The 25,328-nt window shown below is 38.5% G+C and overlaps 1 protein-coding gene across 1 annotated transcript in view; it reads left to right on the top strand.

Moving 5' to 3' along the window:
• The first annotated feature begins 7,933 nt into the window (after window positions 1-7,933).
• The window catches only part of COL9A1 (collagen type IX alpha 1 chain), a 95,470-nt gene continuing 78,075 nt past the window's right edge, over window positions 7,934-25,328 (top strand). Inside the window, exons 1-4 of the mRNA XM_082405062.1 lie at window positions 7,934-19,309; window positions 19,794-19,867; window positions 21,057-21,134; window positions 21,270-21,402. Coding sequence (XP_082261188.1) covers window positions 19,296-19,309; window positions 19,794-19,867; window positions 21,057-21,134; window positions 21,270-21,402 — 299 coding nt within the window. The 5' untranslated portion in view covers window positions 7,934-19,295. The remainder of the gene's footprint in view (window positions 19,310-19,793; window positions 19,868-21,056; window positions 21,135-21,269; window positions 21,403-25,328) is intronic.

Below are 25,328 nucleotides of genomic sequence, written 5' to 3'. Positions count from 1 at the left end.
AGGGGAAATCGACAGTAACACAATCATCGTAGGGAACTTTAACACCCCACTTTCACAGATCATCCAAAATAAAAATAAATAAGGAAACACAAGCTTTAAATGATACATTAAACTAGGTGGACTTAATTGATATTTATAGGACATTCCATACAAAACCAACAGAATACACTTTCTTCTCAAGTGCTCATGGAACATTCTCCAGGATAGATCCTATCTTGGGTCACAAATCAAGCCTTGGTAAATTTAAGAAAACTGAAATTGTATAAAGTATCTTTTCCGACCACAATGCTATGAGACTAGATATCAATTACAGGAAAAAATCTGTAAAAAATACAAACATATGGAGGCTAAACAATACACTACTTAATAACCAAGAGATCACTGAAGAAATCAAAGAGGAAATCAAAAAATACCTAGAAACAAATGACAATGAAAACACAACGACCCAAAACCTATGGTATGCAGCAAAAGCAGTTCTAAGAGGGAAGTTTATAGCAATACAATCCTACCTCAAGAAACAAGAAACATCTCAAATAAACAACCTAAACTTACCTAAAGCAATTAGAGAAAGAAGAACAAAAAACCCCCAAAGTTAGCAGAAGGAAAGAAATCATAAAGACCAGATCAGAAATAAATGAAAAAGAAATGAAGGAAACAATAGCAAAGATCAATAAAACTAAAACTGGTTCTTTGAGAAGATAAACAAAATTGATAAACCATTAGCCAGACTCACCAAGAAAAAAAGGAAGAAGACTCAAATCAATAGAATTAGTAATGAAAAAGTAGAAGTAACAACTGACACTGCAGAAATGCAAAGGATCATGAGAGATTACTACAGGCAACTATATGCTAATAAAATGGACAACCTGGAGGAAATGGACACATTCTTAGAAAAGCACAACCTTCTGAGACTGAACCAGGAAGAAATAGAAAATATAAACAGACCAATCACAAACACTGAAATTGAAACTTTGATTAAAAATCTTCCAACAAACAAAAGCCCAGGACCAGATGGCTTCACAGGTGAATCCTATCAAACATTTAGAGAAGACCTGACACCTATCCTTCTCAAACTCTTCCAAAATATAGCAGAGAGAGGAACACTCTCAAACTCATTCTACGAGGCCACCATCACCCTGATACGAAAACCAGGCAAAGATGTCACAAAGAAAGAAAACTACAGGCCAATATCACTGATGAACATAGATGCTAAAATCCTCAACAAAATACTAGCAAACAGACTCCAACAGCACATTAAAAGGATCATACACCATGATCAAGTGGGGTTTATCCCAGGAATGTAAGGATTCTTCAATATATGCAAATCAATCTATGTGATACACCATATTAAAAAATTGAGGGAGAAAAACCATATGATCATCTCAATAGATGCAGAAAAAGCTTTTGACAAAATTCAACACCAATTTATGATAAAAACCCTCCAGAAAGTAGGCATAGAGGGAACTTACCTCAACATGATAAAGGCCATATATGACAAATCCACAGCCAACATTGTCCTCAGTGGTGAAACACTGAAACCATTTCCACTAAGATCAGGAAGAAGACAAGTTTGGCCACCCTCACCAGTATTATTCAACATTGTTTTGGAAGTTTTAGCCACAGCAATTAGAGAAGAAAAAGAAATAAAAGGAATCCACATTGGAAAAGAAGAAGTAAAGCTGCTTGCAGATGACATGATACTATACATAGAGAATCCTAAAGATGCTACCAGAAGACTACTAGAGTAATCAATGAATTTGGTAAAGTAGCAGGATACAAAATTAATGCACAGAAATCTCTTGCATCCCTATACACTAATGATGAAAAATCAGACAGAGAAATTAAGGAAACACTCCCATTTACCACTGCAACAAAAAGAATAAAATATCTAGGAATAAACCTACTTAAGGAGACAAAAGACCTGTATGCAGAAAATTATAAGACACTGATGAAAGAAATTAAAGATGATACAAACAGATGGAGAGATATACCATGTTCTTGGATTGGAAGAATCAACATTGTGAAAATGACTATACTACCCAAAGCAATCTACAGATTCAATGCAATCCCTATCAAACTACCAATGGCATTTTTCACAGAACTAGAACAAAAATTTCACAATTTGTATGGAAACACAAAAGACCCCGAATAGCCAAAGCAATCTTGAGAAAGAAAAACGGAGCTGTAGGAATCAGGCTACCGGACTTCAGACTATGCTACAAAGCCACAGTAATCAAGACAGTATGGTACTGGCACAAAAACAGAAATATAGATCAATGGAACAGGATAGAAAGACCAGAGATAAAGCCAGACACATATGGTCACCTTATCTTTGATAAAGGAGGCAAGAATATCCAGTGGAGAAAAGACAGCCTCTTCAATAAGTGGTGCTGGGAAAACTAGACAGCTACATGTAAAAGAATGAAATTAGAACACTCCCTAACACCATACACAAAAATAAACTGAAAATGGATTAAAGACCTAAATGTAAGGCCAGACACTATAAAACTCTTAGAAGAAAACATAGGCAGATCACTCTATGACATACATCGCAGCAAGATCCTTTTTGACCCACCTCCTACAGAAATGGAAATAAAAACAGAAATAAACAAATGGGACCTAATGAAACTTAAAAGCTTTTGCACAGCAAAGGAAACCATAAACAAGATGAAAAGACAACCCTCAGAATGGGAGAAAATATTTGCAAATGAAGCAACTGACAAAGGATTAATCTCTAAAATTTACAAGCAGCTCATGCAACTCAATATCAAAAAAACAAACAACCCAATCCTAAAATGGGCAGAAGACCTAAATAGACATTTCTCCAAAGAAGACATACAGATTGCCAACAAACACATGAAAGAATGCTCAACATCATTAATCATTAGAGAAATGCAAATCAAAACTACAATGAGGTATCACTTCACACCAGTCAGAATGGCCATCATCAAAAAATCCACAAACAATAAATGCTGGAGAGGGTGTGGAGGAAAGGGAACCCTCTTGCACTGTTGGTGGGAATGTAAATTGATATAGCCACTATGGAGAACAGTATGGAGGTTCCTTAAAAAACTAAAAATAGAACTACCATATGACCCAGCAATCCCACTACTGGGCATGTACCCTGAGAAAAGCATAATTCAAAAAGATTCAGGTACCACAGTGTTCATTGCAGCTCTATTTACAATAGCCAGGACATGGAAGCAACCTACGTGTCCATTGACAGATGAATGGATAAAGAAGATGTGGCACATATATACAGTGGAATATTACTCAGCCAGAAAAACAAACAAATTTGAGTTATTTGTAGTGAGGTGGATGGACCTAGAGTCTGTCATGCAGAATGAAGTAAGTCAGAAGAGAAAAACAAATACCGTATGATAACACATATATATGGAATCGAAAAAAAAAAAGCGAACCTGGGGCAGAACGGGAATAAAGACGCAGACCTACTAGAGAATGGACTTGAGGACACGGGAAGGGGGAAGGGTAAGCTGGAACAAAGTGATAGAGTGGCATGGACATATATACACTACCAAATGTAGAATAGATAGCTAGTGGAAAGCAGCCGCATAGCACAGGGAGATCAGCTCAGTGCTTTGTGACCACCTAGAGGGGTTGGATAAGGAGGGTGGGAGGGAAGGAGATGCAAGAGGGAAGAGGTATGTGGATATATGTACATGTATAGCTGATTCACTTTGTTATGAAGCAGAAACTAACACACCATTGTAAAGCAATTATACTCCATAAACATTAAAAAAAAAAAAAGATAAAAATATAAAACCCTCAAAAAAAAAAAAAAGAATGCAGAACACCTGGCTGGAGGTTCAGGGTGGGAGGAGCTTCGTGGAGGGGGTGGGGCTTGCAGGGAAGGGCTGGGAAGGGTGCTGTAGAAGGGTGCTCAGAGGAAGGCTATAGTCCCCAAAGGGAAAACTCTTGTATTAAGATTACTTTCACTATTTCTCATTTGAGAAAACAGTGGTACTTAGGCTTGGCAGGAAACATTTATTTTTAAAGGAAACGCATGAATGGCAAGTATACAAGTTACAGCTGAATTTGTTGCCAGTGTGACTCTGGACACAGACGATAGAAATGAATATGGTGGGCCTTGTGGGCAACACATCAAAACCCTGAGGCTTTTTATAATCTTTCAATTTCTTTTAAAAAAACCTCTCTTTTTACCATTATTTATAGTCCAGTGAGGGTCACCTAACTTCATGGATTTTCTTTTAAAATAACGTCTCACAATAACACACCAAGGATCTATCATTTAGCCTCTGGATATAATATCAAAGTTATTTATATCTTGCCATCTGTGTTTATAGTCTGTATTTATGGACAACCTTATTATGGCACAAATCTATAGCCAAATGACATTTCCCAGTATTGTACCAAGAGACAGATTCCTGTGATTCTTGAATAATGTTTTACACGTTCTTCTGGCTTTCAGCAGTATCCTGTCAGATGACAAAGCTTATAAGAGCATCTACAGTGATGAAAGCCTGGTGGGGCTGCAGTTTCTCCACATCTGCTCCTGAAACCAACTCTCTGTAGCAAGTTCTGCTTGGAGAGGCCAATAATTCTAGGTCATTTATTCTTTTGTTGCTTCTTTATTATTTCGTTCTACTTGACTGAATAGGTTTTAGGAAATCCGCCATGGGCATGCTTATTTCCATTTGGGTTGCTCCGGCTGCACTCTGCCTTTACCCCGTCTCTCGTTTGAGCTTCAATCCAGAGCTTATTTCACCATTCAGAGCACCTTCAATTTCAGATCTTTTCCCTGCACACAGCACATCTCCCGTTCTTGGCTGTGTGCCTTCACTCTTGCAGGCTGAAGCCATCGCTTAGTATGTACCCAGGATTCTTTTGGACTGTTATTTTTTAAAGTAATGTAGATCGTTATTTACTGATTTGCTTTCCCCCAAGGAAATGAAAGCATTGCTAACTGGTTATGCCATCGACCCTTCCTAGCCCCTGACCTAAGGCAGGCTTCGTAGCCTAATACTGATATTAAAGGGAAAAAATAAGTTGTAATTTAAGTGGTAGCAAATAACTTGTGTGTCCTAGTGAAGACATCATGCCTCCTTTACCCTTGCTCCTGGCATCAGGCACCTGATATTCCTTTTGTCTTGATGAAATTCTCAAACTGAGAAGCCTTTGCAGACAACAAAAAGTTTCTCCTGGAACTGTGCCACCCTACCATTGAAACTCTTACTTCTACCTTTTCCATGGCAGCAAATGGATTGCTGATTTGTTTTCCAGTGACAAAATGTGAATGTGATAGGCAGCCTAACAGAAGACAGTAATAAACATTGTTAGGGATCTTATCTATTTATTTACCAAGTGTGGTTTAATGACTAGTTTTCTCAACCCCTGGGTTCATAATGACACACAAATAATATTTTCAAAAAGTGAAGTCATGCCTTTGACATAATTAAGTACATGCCTCGCATCATGATGCCTCTGGGGTTTTGCTCTCCTTATTCCAACTGCCTTGTCACCCTTTCTGCCCTTCTCTGCCTGTAAAATCTGATTCGTTCCTCAAGGTCATGTTAAAATGTCACTTCCTCTGTGAAATGCTCTTGAATCTTTCTAGACAGTAACAGTTAGTTTTACCTTTCTGTCTCTAGAACACTTTGTGGTTCTATTTATTTTCATTCAGGGGTCCTTTTAGGCCAAAGCGTGCTTCACAGTTTTGGGATGTGTGTGTGTGTGTGTGTATGTGTGTGTGTGTGCCCTTCTTCCTTGAGGGCCGATAAAGTGTTATTTGGCTCTGAAAACTTCCTTAGTACCCAGCACTGTGCTTTAAATATGGTGTTGCTTGAAGTTCTGAGTGCTGAAGAATATACGAATGCTGGCTGCAGTAGGTCATAAAGGAAGAGAGGTTATAAATAATTGAGGTCCCTAACCTGTGAGAGTTTAAAATTTGAGACAAATTTTGATATGAACAGAACCACATGAAAATATAGAAAAGACCTTTACTACTACTTTTTGTAGTTTTTAGCAAAGCACCAGTGATGTAAACCTTTGGTCTCAGCTCACTCAATTAGGGCACCAAGTTGGTGACCTGTACAAGGGCAAATTTTATCAGCTCTTGAAGGAGTTCTTAGCTTGGGGTTTATTTATTCATTTTTAAAATTTCTAATATAGACTACATTTCTACTTTTTAAAATGTGGACAAATGATGGAAACAGGGAAATAATTATACTACCCTGTAAGCTTGGGGGTTTATGAAGAAAGGAAAATAATCGTGAAGGATTAGATGCACAGTGAGATGGAAAATGTACTTAAGCTTACTTTGCATGTGTGTGAGTGTGTGTGTGTGTGTGGACTCAGAAGCAACAAATTATAGGAAGAACATTGGCTTTGGTGTCAGATAAACCAAACTTAGGTTTGGCGTGCCCTCTGTGTCCCTTAGCAAGTGTTCTAACCCCTTTGAGCCTCACTCACCTCCCCTATAAAATGGCAGTGAGTTGTGTAGATTGAAGGGGATGACGTCTTTTTAAAGCATGAAGCAGTTCCTGGCATGGTAGAGGGATCCCTTCTCCCATATCCTCCTTATTTTGCACTTCTAGAAAAAGCCCCGGAAGCCTGGGAGAAGCCCTTGGTCCAGACAGACGGGGATGACACCAGTGGTCCCGATCCTGAACCTCTGTCAGCATCTCTGTACTCCCTGCCCATCTGTCCACTCCTCCTGGTCCATTCTGGACAGACGGCTGCCTGGAATCACTGTGCTAATGCCAGAGCCCTTTCAGCTTGCGGGGGCTCTAAGGTCAGCCCTTAAGGACAAAGACTCTTTATCACCTGCCCATGTGTCAGTTGCCATTGCTATTCCTGGCATCAGTCACGGCTTCGGGGATATTTGAAACGCAGGAATGGCAGGAGGCATGGTTCCCCTGCGGTGGCCCTGCTGTCTCTGGAATGCCTGCCACACCTCTGCTGCTTTGTGGTTAGTCAGTTGGTTGTGAGTTTATGGTCCCACATGGCTTTGGGTGAGAAAAGGAATGTCTTTCAAAAACCATGAGCTGCTGGAAGAATCTGCCCCAGTTACTCAATGGTCCTTTCTGTACAGTTGTTCTTCAGAGGTTACAGCAGTAAGAATTAAAAGGTGTAATCTTGACTTCAGGGCTAAGTTCCTACACCTGGGCTTTGCTTTCTATTCTGTACATGCCACATCACTGCATTTAAATTTGGGGAAAGAAAATGCTACGTTCTTCGTGACGTGTATTTACAGAGGTTGTGAAACTATGTAGAATATGATCACAACTTGCGCATAGAAAAGGAACTGGAAAAAATACCCTAAAATGGTAACGGTGAGTTGTCTCACTGAGTGATATTTTTCTTTTTCCTTCTCTATGTCTATATTTTCTACTTTTCTATAATGATCACATATTACTTCTAAAATGAAGAAACTGATTATATACAGATATAGATATATATGTATATAGTAAGCAGCAGTTTCATTGTTGTATCTGTTCCAGATTCAGTCAATAGACTTGGGTACCTCCATTGTCACCATGAACTTAGGCAGCTCCCTTCCATCTTCACCAGGAAAACAGGATGGTCACATCTATCTTGTTGGCTTGTTGTGAGATACAAAGGAGATTATGATGATAGATGTTCTTGAAGAACCACACAACATTATGAAAGAGAAGGTTTTATTGATGCTGAACTGAGCTTACAGGGCTTATTAAGGGCAGTTTTGTAGGAGGAAGAAACATAAAAGTGTAGCAAACAGCCAAAGATGTGAGTATGGCAGGGAGGAGGGGGTTTCCGACTGGTTTACTTTGATAGCTGTAGGTGGGTTTTCCAGTAGTTGTACATTGCCTGGGAGTTTTCAGCTTCTAGCACCACCGTACAACCCACACAGGGAAAGTTTTTCTAAGGAGATCTCAATTAGCCACAGCTTGCCCAGCAGAGTGGGACTGAGTGGGACTGAGTGGTAGAATTATGTTTAGGAGAGTGAGTTACAGTAACAAAAACGTTTGTAGCTGAAATTTATTGAGTTCCAGGCACCATGTTAAACTCTGGTTTAACCCTTAAAATATACCTATAAGGTGGATGCTTTTATTATTCATATCGACACATGAGGAAACTGAGTCACAGGGAGATTAGCAAACTCTTCGGAGTTTCCCAGCTAGAAGTGGGTAGTGCTGAGTTGAACCTAACTAGTTTGGTTTCAGAGCCCATACTCTTAACCTTGGGGATGGCCTGCTTAGTTGTAAGGCTCAGTTTGGTGGTGGTGAGGGGGACAGAGTGGATGGCTTACCTCTTGGGGCAGAGTTAAATTTAATTGTGCATTTAATGTCTTTCTCCTTCAAAAGACTTTCAGAACAATCAGAGTGCATTGTATTTGCGCATTTATTCTGATAGCAACCCCCAAATGGAATCAATTATAATACTCCAATATATACATATGGGAATAACCATGAATGGAATATTTGCATAAAATCAAAGTTGTCTACTTAAAGACTGGAAATCAGATTCTAGTCCGATGCCTTAGCTTAGGTTTCAAATTTCAGGATTACACTGCCATCTAGTGCAGACAAAACATTTCCCCAGAGTGCGGAAGCTAGTGAATCCATATAAAATTTCTTGGGATGCAACATTAAACAATGTTTATGTAAGGCTTCTTTCATAAAAGAGAAAGAACAATTCAGAATCAAGGATCTTTCTATATATACTGATAAAGGGTAACATGGAATTCAGGAACGCACTTTCTAGTTTTTGGTTGATAGTTGATAATAGTACAGAAGGGAAGGCTTGGGTTCCTGTACTTCATTTAATTTCAAGTACATTTCTTTAATACATATCCAGTAAGGAAATTAGTACAGTTGGGTTTTTTTTTTCATGATCATGAAAGTTCCTGTAGGTCTTATGAGTTCAACTGATAATTATTTTAAAAATTTATCCTGCAAACACTTACTAAATGCTACAGTCAATAGCAGCTGTAAAAAGGAGGGGTAGCTTAATGGAGCTGAAACCATTACTTTTACGAGCAGCCTTTCTTGACGAGTAGTACCAGCGGCACCCGGGAGCTTGCTAGAAATGTAAATTCTCAGGCCCACCTGAAATCTTCTGAATCAGAAACTCTGGTGGGTGGAGCCCTTGATGTGTTTTTAACAAGCCATCCAGGTGGTTCTGGTGTAGCTTTGGGAACAACTGTTAGAAAAGATTACAGTATGTAGAAAAACATGCTGAGGTACCAGAATGTGGAGTTTCTTGGAAGTAGAAAAAGAGACTCAGGACATGTATCAGCTGCTACAAACTGAAGATCCACAAGGCAGCAGATGCAGCAATATGTGTTGGAAGCCCACATATGGTGGAGGAGAATTGATTTTTCTCTTTCTTGGGGAAAGGGAAATTCTCATATTTTAGAGAAAACAAAAGTAACACATTGAAAGGCTTGGGGTAGGGATGGGGTTTATGTTAAATAACACATTGTTGTATTAATGGTCTATGGCAAAGACACATTTATCTGTGAGTGATTTCAGAGAGAAATGGCTGTCATCATGGGGCTCTATTTGCTTGCTATATATGATTAGGCTACAAGTATAGAACCAAAATAAGCAGATTCAAAATAGAGCTTTGATTATGGTGAAATTTCTTTACAGTAAAAACTGAACCCAATGCAAAACTGTGGGAGTCCTAGTTTTAGCAACTCTCTGATTGTTAATCAGCCTCTCAGCCAGATTTCTATGATAAATTTCAGGCCCTTGCTGTGTCTGATTTGTGGTATCCTCACACAACTGACATGTGCCCTTAGGCATTTTGGGTCTTTTATTTTTAAAGACAAGAGAGATGGAAGAAAACTTAAGCCTAGATACTATTAGGAAGCTAGTTTTTAAAGTGCCTCTTCTTTGTTTTACTCTATAATGTAATTAATAATGGGAGTTGTGGCATCTTTAATTAATGATATAAGTTAATGGGAACTTCACAAGAATACTTTCTAAAAAATATAGTCGTGTTAAAAGCAAGGAACTTGTTCTACCACTCATGAGTTTTATGGGGCATCCCAACTATTGTGCCCCATACTGGGAAATAAGAAGAAAGCTACCTCTTGCCATTTCTAGTGCAGCTGTATTCTAACCCAATGTTTTTCAAACCATGGGTTGCAACCCATTTGGTGGTCCTGAAATCAATTTATTGAGTTGATCACATCACTAAAAAATGTAATAGAATAAAACAGAAAATAGAGTGCACCACACTTACATGGGTAAGTACTATTTTCTGAAACTTTTGTTTCAGTTGTATGTATGCATATTTATCAAATCCATTCAATCCATCTTTCCAGAAATGCCAGAACCATCTTTCTGAAGACACATCTGAAAAGTCATTCTTGACCTCAAACTCTTCACTCATTTGCTTAACAGCCAGAATGAAGTCCAAACTCTTTCAAAGATTTTCAAGATCCCTTACTCATCTCCTCCCGCATGGTCCTTCTAACTGTCATTTTAAAAGAATCACCATCTACTCAGTTACTCAAACTTCTACTTCCCCACCGAGTCCTTTTCTAATGTTCCACCCATCAGTCTTACCTCCTCATTCTCATCTTGTCTGAGTTAAAATTTACCATCTCAGATAAGCCTTCTCTGACAGCTCAGTCTAGATCACCCTCTAAACCCACCCTTCCCTTCCTCTAGCACACTTTACCCTTTTTTGTATTTTTTAAAAATAATAGTTCCAACTGAAATTATCCTGTTTCTTCTTATAAACGTGTTTAGTATCTGTCTCCCCAGAAGCATGTAAGCTCCATGGGACAGGGACCTCGTCTTGCTCTGCCATATTTATGCACTGAGATCCATTCAGGGCTCATGGTAGAAAAGTCACCATTAAGTATTTACCAAGTGAAAGAGTTCCAGAACTAAACTTATGGTTCCTGAAGTATACTCCTCTACCTTTTTGTCATGGTATCTGTTGTTTCTTCTGCCCCAAATGCACTGTACCTGTTTGTTCTCTTGGTAGGCATCTATTCATCCTTTAAGATTTCACTTCCTTGAGACTTCCTGGTTCAAGATGGTGGTGTAGGGAGATCCTGAGTTCACCTCCTCCATCGGACGCAACAAAGCAACAACTATACATGGAATAGTTTCCTCTAAAAAAGACCTGAAGACTGGATGAACAGAGCCTCCACAATAAGGGATAAAAAGGCAGCATGGAGATGGGTAGGAGGAGCAGAGACACAGTGTCTCACACACACACAAAACCCCACTCCAGGAACAGTGATCCAAAATTGAGAGGTATTTAAGAAAACGTGGAATTTTCCCATAAGGAGTGAGGGCTTTGTGCTCCACATCAGGAACCCCAACCCTTAGGTCCTGTACAGGAGAGATGAAGCCCCCAAATGCCTGGGTTTGAAAAACAATGGGGATTATGTCCAGGAAAACCATAGTACTGTAGGGGAAGAAGAATCCACTCTTAAAGGGCTCCTGCACATACTCAGTCACCCTGGGATCCAGAGCAGAAAACACCAGTTTGAAAACTGCCTGGACCATATGTGAGGGAGACCCACTTGCTAATCTTAAGGCATGAGCTGGAGAGGCAGGGACCTGCTGGGACTCTCCCTGGGACAGACACACAAGTGAGTACCATTTTGTGATCTTCTTCTACCTTACTAATGCCAATGCTGGTGGGAGCCACTTTGTAACTCTCCCTCTAATGTGCTAGTGTTGGGAGGTGTACCCTGCTGAGAGCCCCACCCATCCCCATGCCACAGCTGCATGTCACAGCTGAGCTAGATGAGAGCACCCCCCCATACCCATGCCACAGTAAGTGGGCATGCCCAGACCACACTGGGGACGCCCCTTGGGCACCCAGCTCTGGTGGCCAGGGGAGACTGTGCTTCTGGGCCCCATGGGACATCTCCTACCCAGGGCCACTCCTTCAAGATTGGGAGAAGTAGCTGATTTGCCTAATACATAAAAACAAGCACAGAGAGTCAGGCAAAATGAAGAGACAGAGGAATAAGTTTTGAATGAAAGAACAAGACAAAACCTCAGAAAAAGATCTTAATAACATGGAGATCAGGAATCCACCTGATAAAGAGTTCTAAGTATTGGTCATAGGGATACTCACTGAACTTGGGAGAATTGATGATCATAGTGAGAATTTCAACAAAGAGACAGAAAATATAAGAAAGTACCAAACAGCAGTTACAGAGCAGAAGAATACAAAAACTGAACTGAAAAAATACACTAGAGGGATTCAACAACAGACTGAATAAAGCAGAAGAATGGACCAGTGAGCTGGAAGACAAAGTAATGGAACTCACTTAGAGCAGCAAAAAGAAAAAAAGAATTTTAAAAAGTAAAGATACCTTAAGGGAACTTTGGGACAACATCAGGCAGAAATAGCATTCACATTTTAGTGGTCCCAAATGGAAAAGAGAAAGAGGGCCATAAAACTTCCTTGAAGAAAAAATGGCTGAAAACCTCCCTAATCTTGGGAAGGAACCAGACATCAAGGCCCCGGAACCCCAGAGATTTCCAAACAAGTTGAACCCACAGAGATCCACACTAAGACACATTATAATGAAAATGATATAAGTTAAAGAAAGAATCTTAAAAGCAGCAAAAGAAAGATACCTTGTTATGTACAAGGGAAACCCCATAAGACTATTATCAGCAGATTTTTCAGCAGAAACTTTGAAGGCCAAAATGGAGTGACATGACATATTCAAAGTGTCCAAAGGAAAAAAAACCTTTAACCAAGAATTCTCTACCTGGCAAGTTATCATTCAGAATTAAAGGAGAGATTAAAAGTTTTCCAGATAAGCAAAAGCTAAAGAAGTTCATCACCACTAAACCAGTCTTACGAAAAATGTTATACATATATATGCACCCAATGTTATGCATATATATGCGCCCAACATAGGAACACCAAAATATATAAAATGAAAATTAATGAACCTAAAGGAAGAAATTGAAAGCACTACAATAATACTAGGGGACTTTAACACCCCACTTACATCAATGAATAGAGATCATCTAGACAGAAAATCAATGAGGAAACTTTTGCCTTAAACAACACATTAAATCAGATGGACTTAATAGATATACACAGAACATTCCATCCCAAAGCAGCAGAATACACATTCTTCTCAAGTACACATGGACCATTTTCCAGGACAGATCACATGTTAGGTCACAAAAGAAGTCTCAATAAATTCAAGAAAATTGATCAAGCATCTCTTCTGACCACTATGGTATAAAACTAGAAATCAATTACAAGAAGAAAACTGGGGGAAAAAATGTGGAGATTAAACATATTATTGAATAACCAATGGGTCATTGAAGAAATCAAAGGAGAAATTAAAAAATACCTAGAGGAAAATGAAAACAGAAATATGACATACCAAAATCTATGGGATGCAGCATAAGTGGTTCTAAGAGGGAAGTTCATAGCAATACAGGCCTATCTCAGGAAACAAGAAAAGATCTCATATAAACAATCTAACCTTACACTTAAAGGATCTAGAAAAAGACCAAATGAAGCCCAAAGTTAGTAGAAGGAAAGAAATAATAAAGATCACAGCAGAAGTAAATGAAATAGAGACTAAAAAGACAGTAGAAAAGGTCAATAAAGCTAAAAGCTGGTTCTTTGAGATGATAAACAAAATTGGCAAACCTTTAGCTAGACAAATTAATAAAAAAGAGAGACTCCTCAAATAAAATCAGAAGTGAAAGATGAGAAGTTACAACTGATACCACAGAAATAGAAAGGAACATAAGAGACTACTGTAAACAGTTATAAGACAACAAATTGGACAATCTAGAAGAAATGGATAAATTCCTAGAAATGTACAATCTGCCAAGATTGCATCATGAAGAAAAAGAAATTGGAATAAACTGATTACTAGTAAGTACATTGAATCGGTAATCAAAAATCTTCCAGTAAACCAAAGTCCAGGACCAAATGTCTTCACTGGTGAAGTCTATCAAACATTCAAAGAAGACTTAATACCTATCCTTCTCAAATTCTTCCAAAAAACTGAAGAGGAGAGAATGCTTCCAAACTCATTTTATGAGGTCAGCATTACCCTGATACCAAAACCAGACAAGGATACCACAAAAAAAGAAAATTACAGGCTAATATCCTTGATGAATATAGATGCACATATTGTCGACAAAATATTAGCAAGTCAAATTCAACAATACACTAAAAGGATCATACATCATGATCAAGTGACATGCAAAGATGGTTCAACATTTGCAACTCAGTCAACATGACATACCATATTAACAAAGTGAGGGATAAAAATCATACTATCATCTCAGTAGATGCAGAAAAAACATTTGTCAAAATCCGACATCCATTTATGATAAAAGCTCTAAACAAAGTGGGTATGGAGGGGAAAAAAGTGGGTATAGAGGGAACATACCTCAACATATAATAAAGGCTATATATTACAAACCCACAGCTAACATGCTCAATGGTGAAAGCTGAAAGCTTTTCCACTAAGATCAAGAACAAGACAAGGATGCATACTCTTGCCACTTTTATTTAACATAGTATCAGAAGCCTTATTTAGGCAAACAAAAAAGCATCCTAACTGGAAAGAAAGAAGTAAAACCATCACTATTTGCAGATGACATGATACTATATATAGAAAATCTTAAATACTGCACTGAAAAACTGTTAGAACTAATAAATGAAGTCAGTAAAGTTGCAGGACACAAAATCAATATACAGAAATCTGTGGAGTTTCTATACACTAATAACAAGGTATCAGAAAAAGAAATCAAGAAAGCAATTCCATTTACAGTTCAATCAAAAACAAACAAACAAAAAATACCTAGGGAGAAATTTAACCAAGGAGGTGAAAGACCTATACACTGAAAACTATAGGACTCTGATGAAAGAAATTGAAGAAGACACAAATAAATGGAAATATATTTCATGCCCATGAATTGGAAGAATTAATATTGTGAAAATATCCATACTACCCAAAGCAATCTACAAAGTCAATGCAATCCCCATTAAGATTCCAATGGCATTTTTCACAGGACTAGAACAAATAATTATAAAATTTGTACGGAGCCACAAAAGATCCCCAAAAGCCAAAGCAATCTTGAGAATAAGAATAAAATTGGCGTTATCATGCTCCTTGATTTTAGATTTTACTACACAGCTATAGTAATCAAAGAGTATGATATTGGCATTAAATATATGGACACATATATGTACAGTTAATTTATGACAGAGGATCCAAGGACATAAAATGGAGAAAGGACAGTCTCTTAAATAAATGGTGTTGAGAAAACTGGGCAACAACATGCAAAGAATGAAACTGGACCCCTGTCTTACACCACACACAAAAATTACCTCAAAATGGATTAAAGATTTGAATGTAAGACCTGAAACCATAAAATTCCAAGAAGAAGACACAGGTGGTAAGCTCCTTGACATCAGACTTAGTGATGTTTTTGTGGATCTGACTCCAAAAGCAAGGGAAACAGAAGCAAAAGTAAACAAATGGGACTCTGTCAAACAAAAAAGCTTCTGCACAGTGAAGGAATCCATCATCAAAATTAAAAGGTAACTTACTGAATGGAAGAAGATATTTGCAAATCAAATATCTGATAAGAGCTTAATATACAAAATATATCAGGATCTCATAGAACTCAACAATAAAAACCCAAACAACCTGATTAAAAAATAGGCAGAGGATCTGAAGAGACGTTTTTCAAAGAATACATACAAATGGCCAACAGACACATGAACAGATATCCAGCATCACTAATTATTAGGGAGATGCATATCAAAACCACAGTGAAATATCACCTCGCACCTGTTAGAACGGCTGTTCTCAAGAACAAGAAGTAACAAGTGTTGACAAGGATGTGGAGAAATGGGAACCCTCTAATACTGTTGGTGGGACTATAAATTGGTGGAGCCACTAATTCAAAAATATATATGTACCCTTATGTTTGTTGCAGCATTATTTACAAGTCAAGATATGAAAATAACCCATGTCCATCAATGGATGGATGGATAAAGAAGATGTGATATATATATTCCATTGTGTATATATATATATATATATATACACACACACACACACACACAGAAGGAAAAAGACAAATACTGTACAGTTTCACTCATATGTGGAATCTAAAACAAACAAAGAAACAAACAAATGAACAAAGAAAACAGAACAAAAACGAACTCGTAGATACAGAGACCAAATTAGTGGTTACCAAAGGGGTAGGGGGTTCGGGGGTCAGCCAAATGGGTGAAGGATCAATTGTGTGGTGACGGATGGTAACTAGACCTTCAGTGTTGATCATTTTGTAGTGTATACAGATGCCAAATTATAAAGCTGTGCACCTGAAACTTCTATAATGTTACATGCCAATTTTACTTCAATTAAAAAAAAAAAAGGTTTTTTAAATGAAAAATTTCCCAGTGCTCCTGGACTGAGTTCATACTTGTTTTCAGTGATGCTGCAGCCTCTTTCACTCGCTGTTTTGCAGTCATTATTGTATTGGATTCCCCACTGGGGCATGAGCTTCCTCAGGGCAAGGTTGTGTTCATTCATGCTTTTTGTCTCTTCAACTCCTAGCCCTTGGTAGCAGTGGCATATACTTGGGGTACATAGTGATTCAAGAAATGTTTGTTGAATGACTGAGTAAACTGAGTAAAAGAAAGCAGATGATCAAGGCAGATGATTATTTGTGATGATGTTCCCTGATTTAAACTGTAAATAAATAAAATTCTGGGTTTATAGAAAGGAAAATATTAGTGTATACGTATGTTGTGTAGAGGACAGTGTGTCGAGGGGGAGGGAGTAAAGAAGGGTAAAAACACAGTTAGTCTGAATCAAATACTTTTATTTACAAAATGGATCATTTAAAATATCAAGCTGTCAATGCATTGACAGTCTGATATGATTGACCAGATTTCATTTCCACATGGTTTTTCAGGATCAGAACTGTTAAGTAAGGTGAGGGAACAGAGTTAATGATAAAAAATCTTGTGTGCCTATGATTTTAGGATGCAGCCTGACCCAGACAGGAATAGCTTGGGGTTTGCACTGTTCCCTGTGAGATTCTAATGTCATATTAGGAAATATGATTAAGAGAAAATGGAGGTGGGAGGAGGAGAAAACCTGTCCTAAATATGTGTGTGAGATAAAAATATCTTGTTTTCTTTGGATTTACATTCTTCCTTAATAGAGTTCTTGCTTGTTCTTCACCACCTTAAATAAAACTGCCAAGCTAGAAAGAAGCCAAACTACTTATAAACAAACCCATTTTCTTCTCTATTCTTTTATCTTTTATTAAAGTCTCCCCCTCACTTGTCTTCAGATCCTAGCTGTAGAGGATTCTTCAAAGTGGGAGGGAGGGAAGGCAAAAGCAGAGGTGAGATCTCTAAAACACTTAACAAAAGGATTTCTCGACCACTTAATTCCATAGGGAAATCTGCCTCTTCTTTCCCAGCGTATTAATATTAGAGGATCTGTACTGCAAATAGAGAACTTCAGTGGAGAGGGTCCCTTTGGAAAAGGTCCTTTTCCCTGTGGAGCTAGGGCTGGCTTACCCTGTGTGATTTCAGGTTGTCAGGAGGTCCCCAGCTGCACAATTTCTCCTCTGATGTACTACCAGTAGAGAGGGGCAGTTCTTTGGGCTAATAAACTGCTCCATTTATGTAAGCTAAGCCCTGGCTGACTTATAAGAATAAGCTAAGACCCTCTGTAATTCTGTGACTCTGCCAAAATGGCTGCCCTAGGAAACTGCAACTTTGATAGATGGAAGAAGAATGACAGGGCCGTGTGGAAAGCCGCAGACAACGTGAGGAAATGGATGTCCCAACGCCGGGGGGAGACAGGAGTCCAGCAGATAGGTCATGAACAGAAAAGCGATGGGGGGCAAATGGACAGTGGAGTCTCAACTTGTCAGGCCAAACCCTCCAGCGAGCTGAGAGAGGCAGAAGAGGAAAGGATTTTTTTTTTTTTTCTGGGGTGGGGGGAGCACCAAACAAAACATAAGAAGCAACACTGCTTATTTTGCAGTGAAATAGAAAGTTTAATTAATTTAAAAATTAAAGAAACGTCAAGGAAGCAAAACAACTTCATGCTAGATACCGTGGACTTATTAGGATCATTGGATCCTCCGACCCTGAAAGTCCTTGATTTTGGGCTGGACCATCCTGAGTGGGTGGCATGGGAGCTTGCTCTCAAGCTGCTCAGGTTCTGGGAGAGGGTGGGTATGTGTGACACGGGGCTGATACAAATCTCTTTCTCCAGGTCTCTGCTCCTTGTAACTGGAACTCAACTTGTTTTTAGAGCATAATATGCTGCTGATTTCCAAAGATATTCTGCTCAGCTCCGGTGCTGTAACTATAGAGTTTAAGAAGAAATAAGACCTGGGCTTGATGTTACATTTTATCAAGATTTCCAGCCATCAAGTACAGAGAGCTTGCGTGTATTGAGTAAATTAGCTGTGCAACTTTGAAGTTACAAGTTACTTCATTTTCTGGGCCCCAGTTGTCTCATTTCTAGAATAGAGATAATTTTAGTCTTACCTTACAGTGAAATGAGAATTAAATGTTATCAGGCGTCAAGTACTTTCAATAGAGGGGCACACATGGTGAAGTGTTAGCTACAATGGCAATGATTATGGGGAATAAGGATGGTTTTCCAAAGCCAGGTGTGAGGCTCTGCTATTTTGTTTGACTCTTTAACAATTGTTTGGGGTAACTATGTTCAACTTATATTGCAGTTAAGGCAACTAAGTTACAGACAGATTAACTACTTTGCCTGAGGACAACAGCTGAAGAGCTTCAGAACAAACCGGGATTCAAACCTAGGTTGGCTGGGCACCAGGGCCCCTGTGAATTCCCACATCCCTGCCTTCCAGAGAGCCCCTTTTTACCCCAGTCCTCCAAAAGCTTGCAGTGTATTCCTAGAGCAGTTCTCAAAGCTTCCACTGTATTCCTATAGCAGCTTGCCTGGATTTTTCTGGTGAATTTCTCCACATCCTGATTTTTTTTTTTTCTTTTCAGCAAACGTTCCCTTGCTAGTCCCTCCTTCAGTGTAACCTTGTTAGCTTTGTGGACACACCCCTGGCTAGGCCTGGCCTTACAGGGTGGCCTCTTCCCACCCCTTCCCTCTGCTTTGGCTTAAAGTGTCACCAGATGCCTCTGGTTCACTCCCTTTGCTTTAAGCCCTCACAGGGGCAGGAGGGACCAAGGCTGGCCTGGGGTGGCACTGAAGGGGTCCTGGGGGAGCACTGACTCCCCACAACCCCTTCTTCATTGGGACTGTTGGCAACAAAGGAAAAGCAGTTGGGAAAATGAAGAACTTTTGGTAAGACCTTGATGCAGAAAAGAGTGGTGGGGAGACTGGGCTGGGGACCCTTGGAACCCAAGGTCTGTGTTTTTGCAGTGGTGGTAGGAGGGGAGGAGGGGAGGGGAGAGGGGAGAGCAGAGAGACAGAGAGATAGATGACAGAGTGAGACAGAAAAGAGCAAAAATGAGAGACAGGAGAGAGACAGAGAAAGAGGGAGAAAGAGACAGCCACCCAAATGGAGATGCAGAAAAAGGAAGATAAACGAAAACAGAGACAAGGATATGGATGTAGAAATAGTGAGACAGGTAGGTATGGAGAAAGTGAGACAGAAATGTGAGAACTCATTAAATCTCTTAATCGGATTTAATAAAGAAAATGGAAAAAGTAAACTAGACTGAGGGCCGGTCACCTGCATTCATCAGGTGTGCCATATTTTAAATAGTGAAGTAGTCCCCACGTGGAGGGACTCCTGTTTGAGTCATTTTTCTTCTCTCCTCTTCAGGAAAATCCCAGCTCTCTTCTTTGTATGCAGCTTTGTGGGACCTTGGGCATCCGCAACTGTCAAGCGTCGCCCAAGTAAGGACCACAGTTTCTAGATTTCAAAATGTTCCTCGTTCTGGAAAGGATCAAGCAGGGCTGTGGCTGAGTGAGGCATCCAGGGCCCTTCACACCCTCCTTCTTCACCCCTGCCTTGGCCGTGGGTGTGCTCTATAGCTTGTTTTCCGTGCTCAGTGTTGCATATGGAAAAGTCCTGGCTGTGATTGCAGCTGGGCAGGAAATCTAATCTGTGTGCTCCAGTGCCTTGCCCAGCGCCTACCTGGCTCAGATGGTGATTGGTAATGATGGATGGATAGATGGATGGCAGCCAATAATCTGGGGTCAGGGAACATATAAAGAGTACGTTTGACGGACTGAAATGGCCAGGCCAAAGCTGTGTAACTGGAAAATGCTTTTTCTGAAGTCTAGGACGTGTCTGTCACCAGGTGAGGCTCAGCAGGGCACCGGGGTTGGAGAGTTACAAGCCTTCTGTGTTGTTGAAAAGACTGTCCCCACCACTACAACCTTTCACTTGTGTAAGGAGCACCCAATTTCATTCTAGGATTTCTCATCCTTCTTGTGATTGAGGGTTTAATTCTCACAATTCTTTTCTTCTTGTTACTCTTCCTTATTCTAAGATGCTGGTAATAGTCTAGTTGGGATGCTTATTTGATCTCTTAGAATAAATTTATGAAATTAAGTGCATCCTCTATATTTTGTTTAGGGTTAATGAATCCTAAGACATCATCATCTCCTTTCTCAACTTGACAAAGATTCTTAAGAACTTCACTTTTCAGAAGTCCCATTGAACTGGCTCTGAATTCTCTTAGGATTTCTAAAATTTGTGGTGTTAAAGGAATATCTTCTAGCCCAAACCACCAGAAGTTTTCCAAACAGTTTTCTGACACTGTGCCATTCAGAACATCATGCAACTCTGGTTCCAAAAAGAACAAATTCTGAACTTCCCCAAAGGGAACATTTTCCCAACACAAATTATTAAAGCAACTTTGTGCCTTGCCTCACTTCCAGGATGGGTTGAAGATGAATAAATTATAATCATAGAGTCATAGAGTTAAAGCCAAATACACTACTTGTAAGCAAATACAGCATAGTTTAGTATGTTTAGTATAACTTTGTACTTTAAACCGTTGCTCAGCTCATTATTATTGATATATCCCCGTGATCCCTGTAGGGGTTGAGGTAGGATGACATGTTATCTCTTTTGCAGGGTTCCCTGTTAATTCAAATTCTAATGGTGAAAATGAACTCTGTCCAAAGATCAGGATTGGACAAGATGATTTACCAGGTGAGTATCAGTGTATCCTATTGGCAATGCATGTTTTCTATAAACCTACCTGATACATCTTTTATTTGGGAAGGTAGTGGAAAGGAATGAAACCAATCTAATTTTAGACTTTTATTTTGTGTTATCTTTCTGTAGGGTTTGACTTGATTTCTCAGTTCCAGATAGACAAAGCAGCATCCAGAAGAGCTATCCAGAGGGTAGTGGGATCAACTGCATTACAAGTAGCTTACAAACTGGGAGATCAGGTAGACTTCAGGATTCCAACCAGGTAATGTAAAAAAAAATACTTGATCTAATTATATGCCTAAGCGCAACTTAAAAAATGAAAATCTAATCAGTGTTGAGAGTCTTCTCCTGCTCAGTGTTTCTTGGATCATGATTTTATTTAAAGATGAAGGAATTTATTTACCTACCAACCTTTAGTACCTGAATATGTGAATGCTCTTCATGTTTTCAGTGTGTAATTTACTTTCCATTCCAGGAAAAAAGGATCACTGAGACTATTATACATTGATTCAGGACATGTTCTTATTACTTTGCTCTCTGTTTTTCTAAAATGTGTCTGGTTTTGCCTGAAAGGACCCTCTGTGAAAAGTGCCAGAGGTTAAGCATAAATTTTTTTTAACATCTTTATTGGAGTATAATTGCTTTAGAATGGTGTGTTAGTTTCTGCTTTAAAACAAAGTGAATCAGCTATACGTATACATATACATATATCCCCATATCTCCTCGCTCTTGCAGCTCCCCATAAATTTAACTAGAAACCGCTAAGTGGATAGAAGGCTCACGATGGCGCTGTTCAAGCATCCTGGTGCTGAAATAGATCCACACATCTAGTGCTTGGCTCCTGGCAGGGACCAAACAAAAGCAAAACTAGAATAATGATAACAGAAACAATGGTAGAGATAATACTTTAAAAATCCTGCATCTCCTTCTCTGGAACTAAGCCTTTTCTTCTTTAAATTATTATAACTGAGGTGGTTTAGTGCATGTGTAAGTTTTGAATCATGCCACTGCTAGGAATGAGCTTCAGGGTTTTCAGTTTTATATCGCCTAAAAACCTTAAATGTGATGATGATGATGATGATTGAATGTTTTAGGGCACTGTAAAAAATGTAATTAAGATTCCTTTGGTATATGAATGAGAAAATTAGGGCTTTGATAGAAATTAAGATGTAAAGGTAAATAATGATTTATAAGAGCAGTAAAAGGATATCATGAAATTCTAAATGTTTATAGTAATGAAAATGTTGTTAAAATTAGAATATTCTGATATAGTGCCAGATTGCAGATAGAAACTCATGTTTTGAACATACTATATTTTATAAAACAAAATAGTGTACTGTATAAGCTCTTTTTATAGATTTACTAATTAACATCTTCACTACAATTTTGTGGTGGGGACATTATTATCCACATTTCATGGAGGAGAAAACTGAGGCCAGAAAGTTTGTTACCTGCATAAGGCCACAGGGTTAGGAGGTGCTGGGAGGATTGAAACCCAGGCAGAATCATTTCCGAAGCTGTGCTTCTAACCACTATCCCATACTGACCCTGGAAACCAGTCACATTTGGAAAGATTAAAGGCATGATAGCAGCCATTGACTTTTTTCTTATATTTTCTTTTCATGTGCTAGATGTGTTCTTAAATAAGCTTTAGAATACTTTGGTTTTTCTTTCTTCAGTAAAATAATTAAACATGACACAAGACCCTCAAGGTTGACCTTTCTTCTCTATAATTTAAGGTACAATCTGGACTGTCATTATCTCTAAGTTCAGAGGTTGATAAACTTGAGGCCATGAAGTCTTCCTACCTCCTGCTCATCTTCGTTGTTGTTTTTCTCTAAGTGCCTAGAGTGATCACGAAATAGTTTTCACAGGTAAAAATGTCACAGGACATTTTTACCAATGTCCCGTATTTTCTGTCTCCTTGACTCCTTGCTCCCACAAAGACTAAAGGCTCTTGTTTTACTGGCAAGGCTTATTAAGATATGAAGAAAGAAGGAGGAAGGAATAGAAGAAGAGAGTAGCAGAAAGAAATAAAAAAGGAAGGAGGAGAGCCAGAGGGCTGAGATAGGTGGAGTCCTTTGGGCAAGCTGCTTAGACTGTCTTTGATTCTGTTCCCTCAGTTTAAAATTAGGAATAATAATAATGATGCCATTGGTTTGCCCTGAAGAGAAAATGTTAATACATGGAGATGACGAATAGAGCCTGGTACATGGGTATTTGTGAAATGTTTATTGTAAGTGGTGGAGAGCACTAGAAGAGAGAAGTGTAGATGGGGGTGTTTTCATCTTAGTGGATTCTTTCTTTTCGAGCTGCCCTCCAAGTCCTATTCACTCAAGAAAGGCAGGGACCAGAACTGCTCTCAAACCATGCATGCAGTAGACTGTCTTGGTTTTTAAGGGAATCTGTGCAGGAGAATATAGGCTCCGAAGGAGTGAAAGAAACTATTAGCAGGATCTTTCTGGGAGGGACAGTATGGCATATGGAGCTAATGTGATAGAGTCACGATTCATCCTTATTTATGTTTTCAATTTTTAAAAAATATTAGGAGCCACATAATTTTGGTGCTTTATATTCTTTTTTTTAGGCATAAGAGTGCCACAATCTCAACTTGTACTTCAAATATATTGTGTCTGTTTGCAGTAACAATCCTTAGCTTTTCTTTGGGTTAAGGTCATAAACAAATGTTCCAAGGTTCAAAGATTTCTTATCTTTTATTCAAACCCTATGGTTCTCCTTTTAAGGTATTCTGTACAGATTGTAACGTAATGAAATAAATCATTTATAGATTCAGCTTCTTTTAAATTATGTATCCTGTCAAGTTTACTTATCGATGTGTAGAGCATAGTTGCCAGAAAAGAATCTCAGTTGTTCAAAAAAGAAAATGGGACTGACTGTTCTATAAACTTATGAGGACTTTTAAATGGCCTTAGGTGTACACAAATAAACAGACACACATATATATTTTATTAATTTGAACACTAAAAGGAATTTTCTCTTCTCACCATGTTTTTCCTCTTACCATTCTCCTCTTCCCTCTTACTGCATTAACCTAGTTCGAAAGATTAATAGCATGATAATCCTGATGACATTTGTATAGACACACAAACACATATTATACTCATATATATGGAGAAAGAGAGATGGGTGCTCTTGGCTTCCCCACATGTTTATCATGAATTATTCTTCCAACAACCTCAACCACCTACCATTTTAAAAAAGTTTTTGGCATTACATGACCAAGTCAGAAGTAAATGAAGACGTTTTGTCATATCCTACCTTCAACATAATCACTTGTTCACTTAGCAGGAGAGATTGGATGAAGCACAAATTGGGAGAGATCCCTCTGTTAACCTCATAATGTCTTTGCAAAGGAGTCATGAGAAGTTACTGTGACTTCTAGGATCAAAACACCTAGACTTGTTTTTCCTAGAGACTGATGAAATTCTGCAGCCTTGCTCAGTACATCTTTAAACAAATATATAGGTGACACAGATAAGATTTTTATTTTTAAAATTTTTTATTATTATTATTTTTTACACAGATAGGTTTTTAAAAGCCTAGAAAATTAATGCTTTAAGGAAGAGAAGATAAAATATTAGGATTATCTTCCTTCTTGGAAAAACTCACACCTCAGCAATAACTATCTTGGGCTCCCCCTAAAACTCTTTAAGTATCTAGTTAAATTCAGGTCATTGATTGGAAAGAATAATCAAAATATTTATAATTCAAATGGACACTTGCCAAATTTCACCATTGAATAAAACTTTTAAGTTATCTCCTAGCTCCAAATTAATCAAGGTTGGTTAAATGAGATGTATAAACTTCCATAAGGTTTTACAATTACACAGTAGGCAATATCTTTTTTTTCACTGTTTACAATTACTATTTTGTTGAACATTTACATTATTTCCAATTTTTTGTTATTACAAATGATGCAATACATGTTTTGTAAATAAAGCTGTTTCACCATTTTGTGATTACTTTCTTAAGTTTCCAAAATGAAAAGTATTGGATCAAAGGGCATGAATATTTTAAGGATTGTGTATGGATCTAGTATTATCAATACTAACATATCAATATTAATTTAAAGTAGGCAACGTCTTATACTGTCATTAGTGAACCTTAGTTTCTTCTTTAGAAGAACTTCTGGAATAGGTGTAATCTGAGAAATCTAAAGTCAAAGGA

This window comes from Balaenoptera borealis (genome assembly GCF_965194805.1).
Source record: "Balaenoptera borealis genome assembly, chromosome: 9".
NCBI classification, from domain to species: domain Eukaryota; kingdom Metazoa; phylum Chordata; class Mammalia; order Artiodactyla; family Balaenopteridae; genus Balaenoptera; species Balaenoptera borealis.
This window is presented reverse-complemented; position numbering and strand designations above follow the sequence as displayed.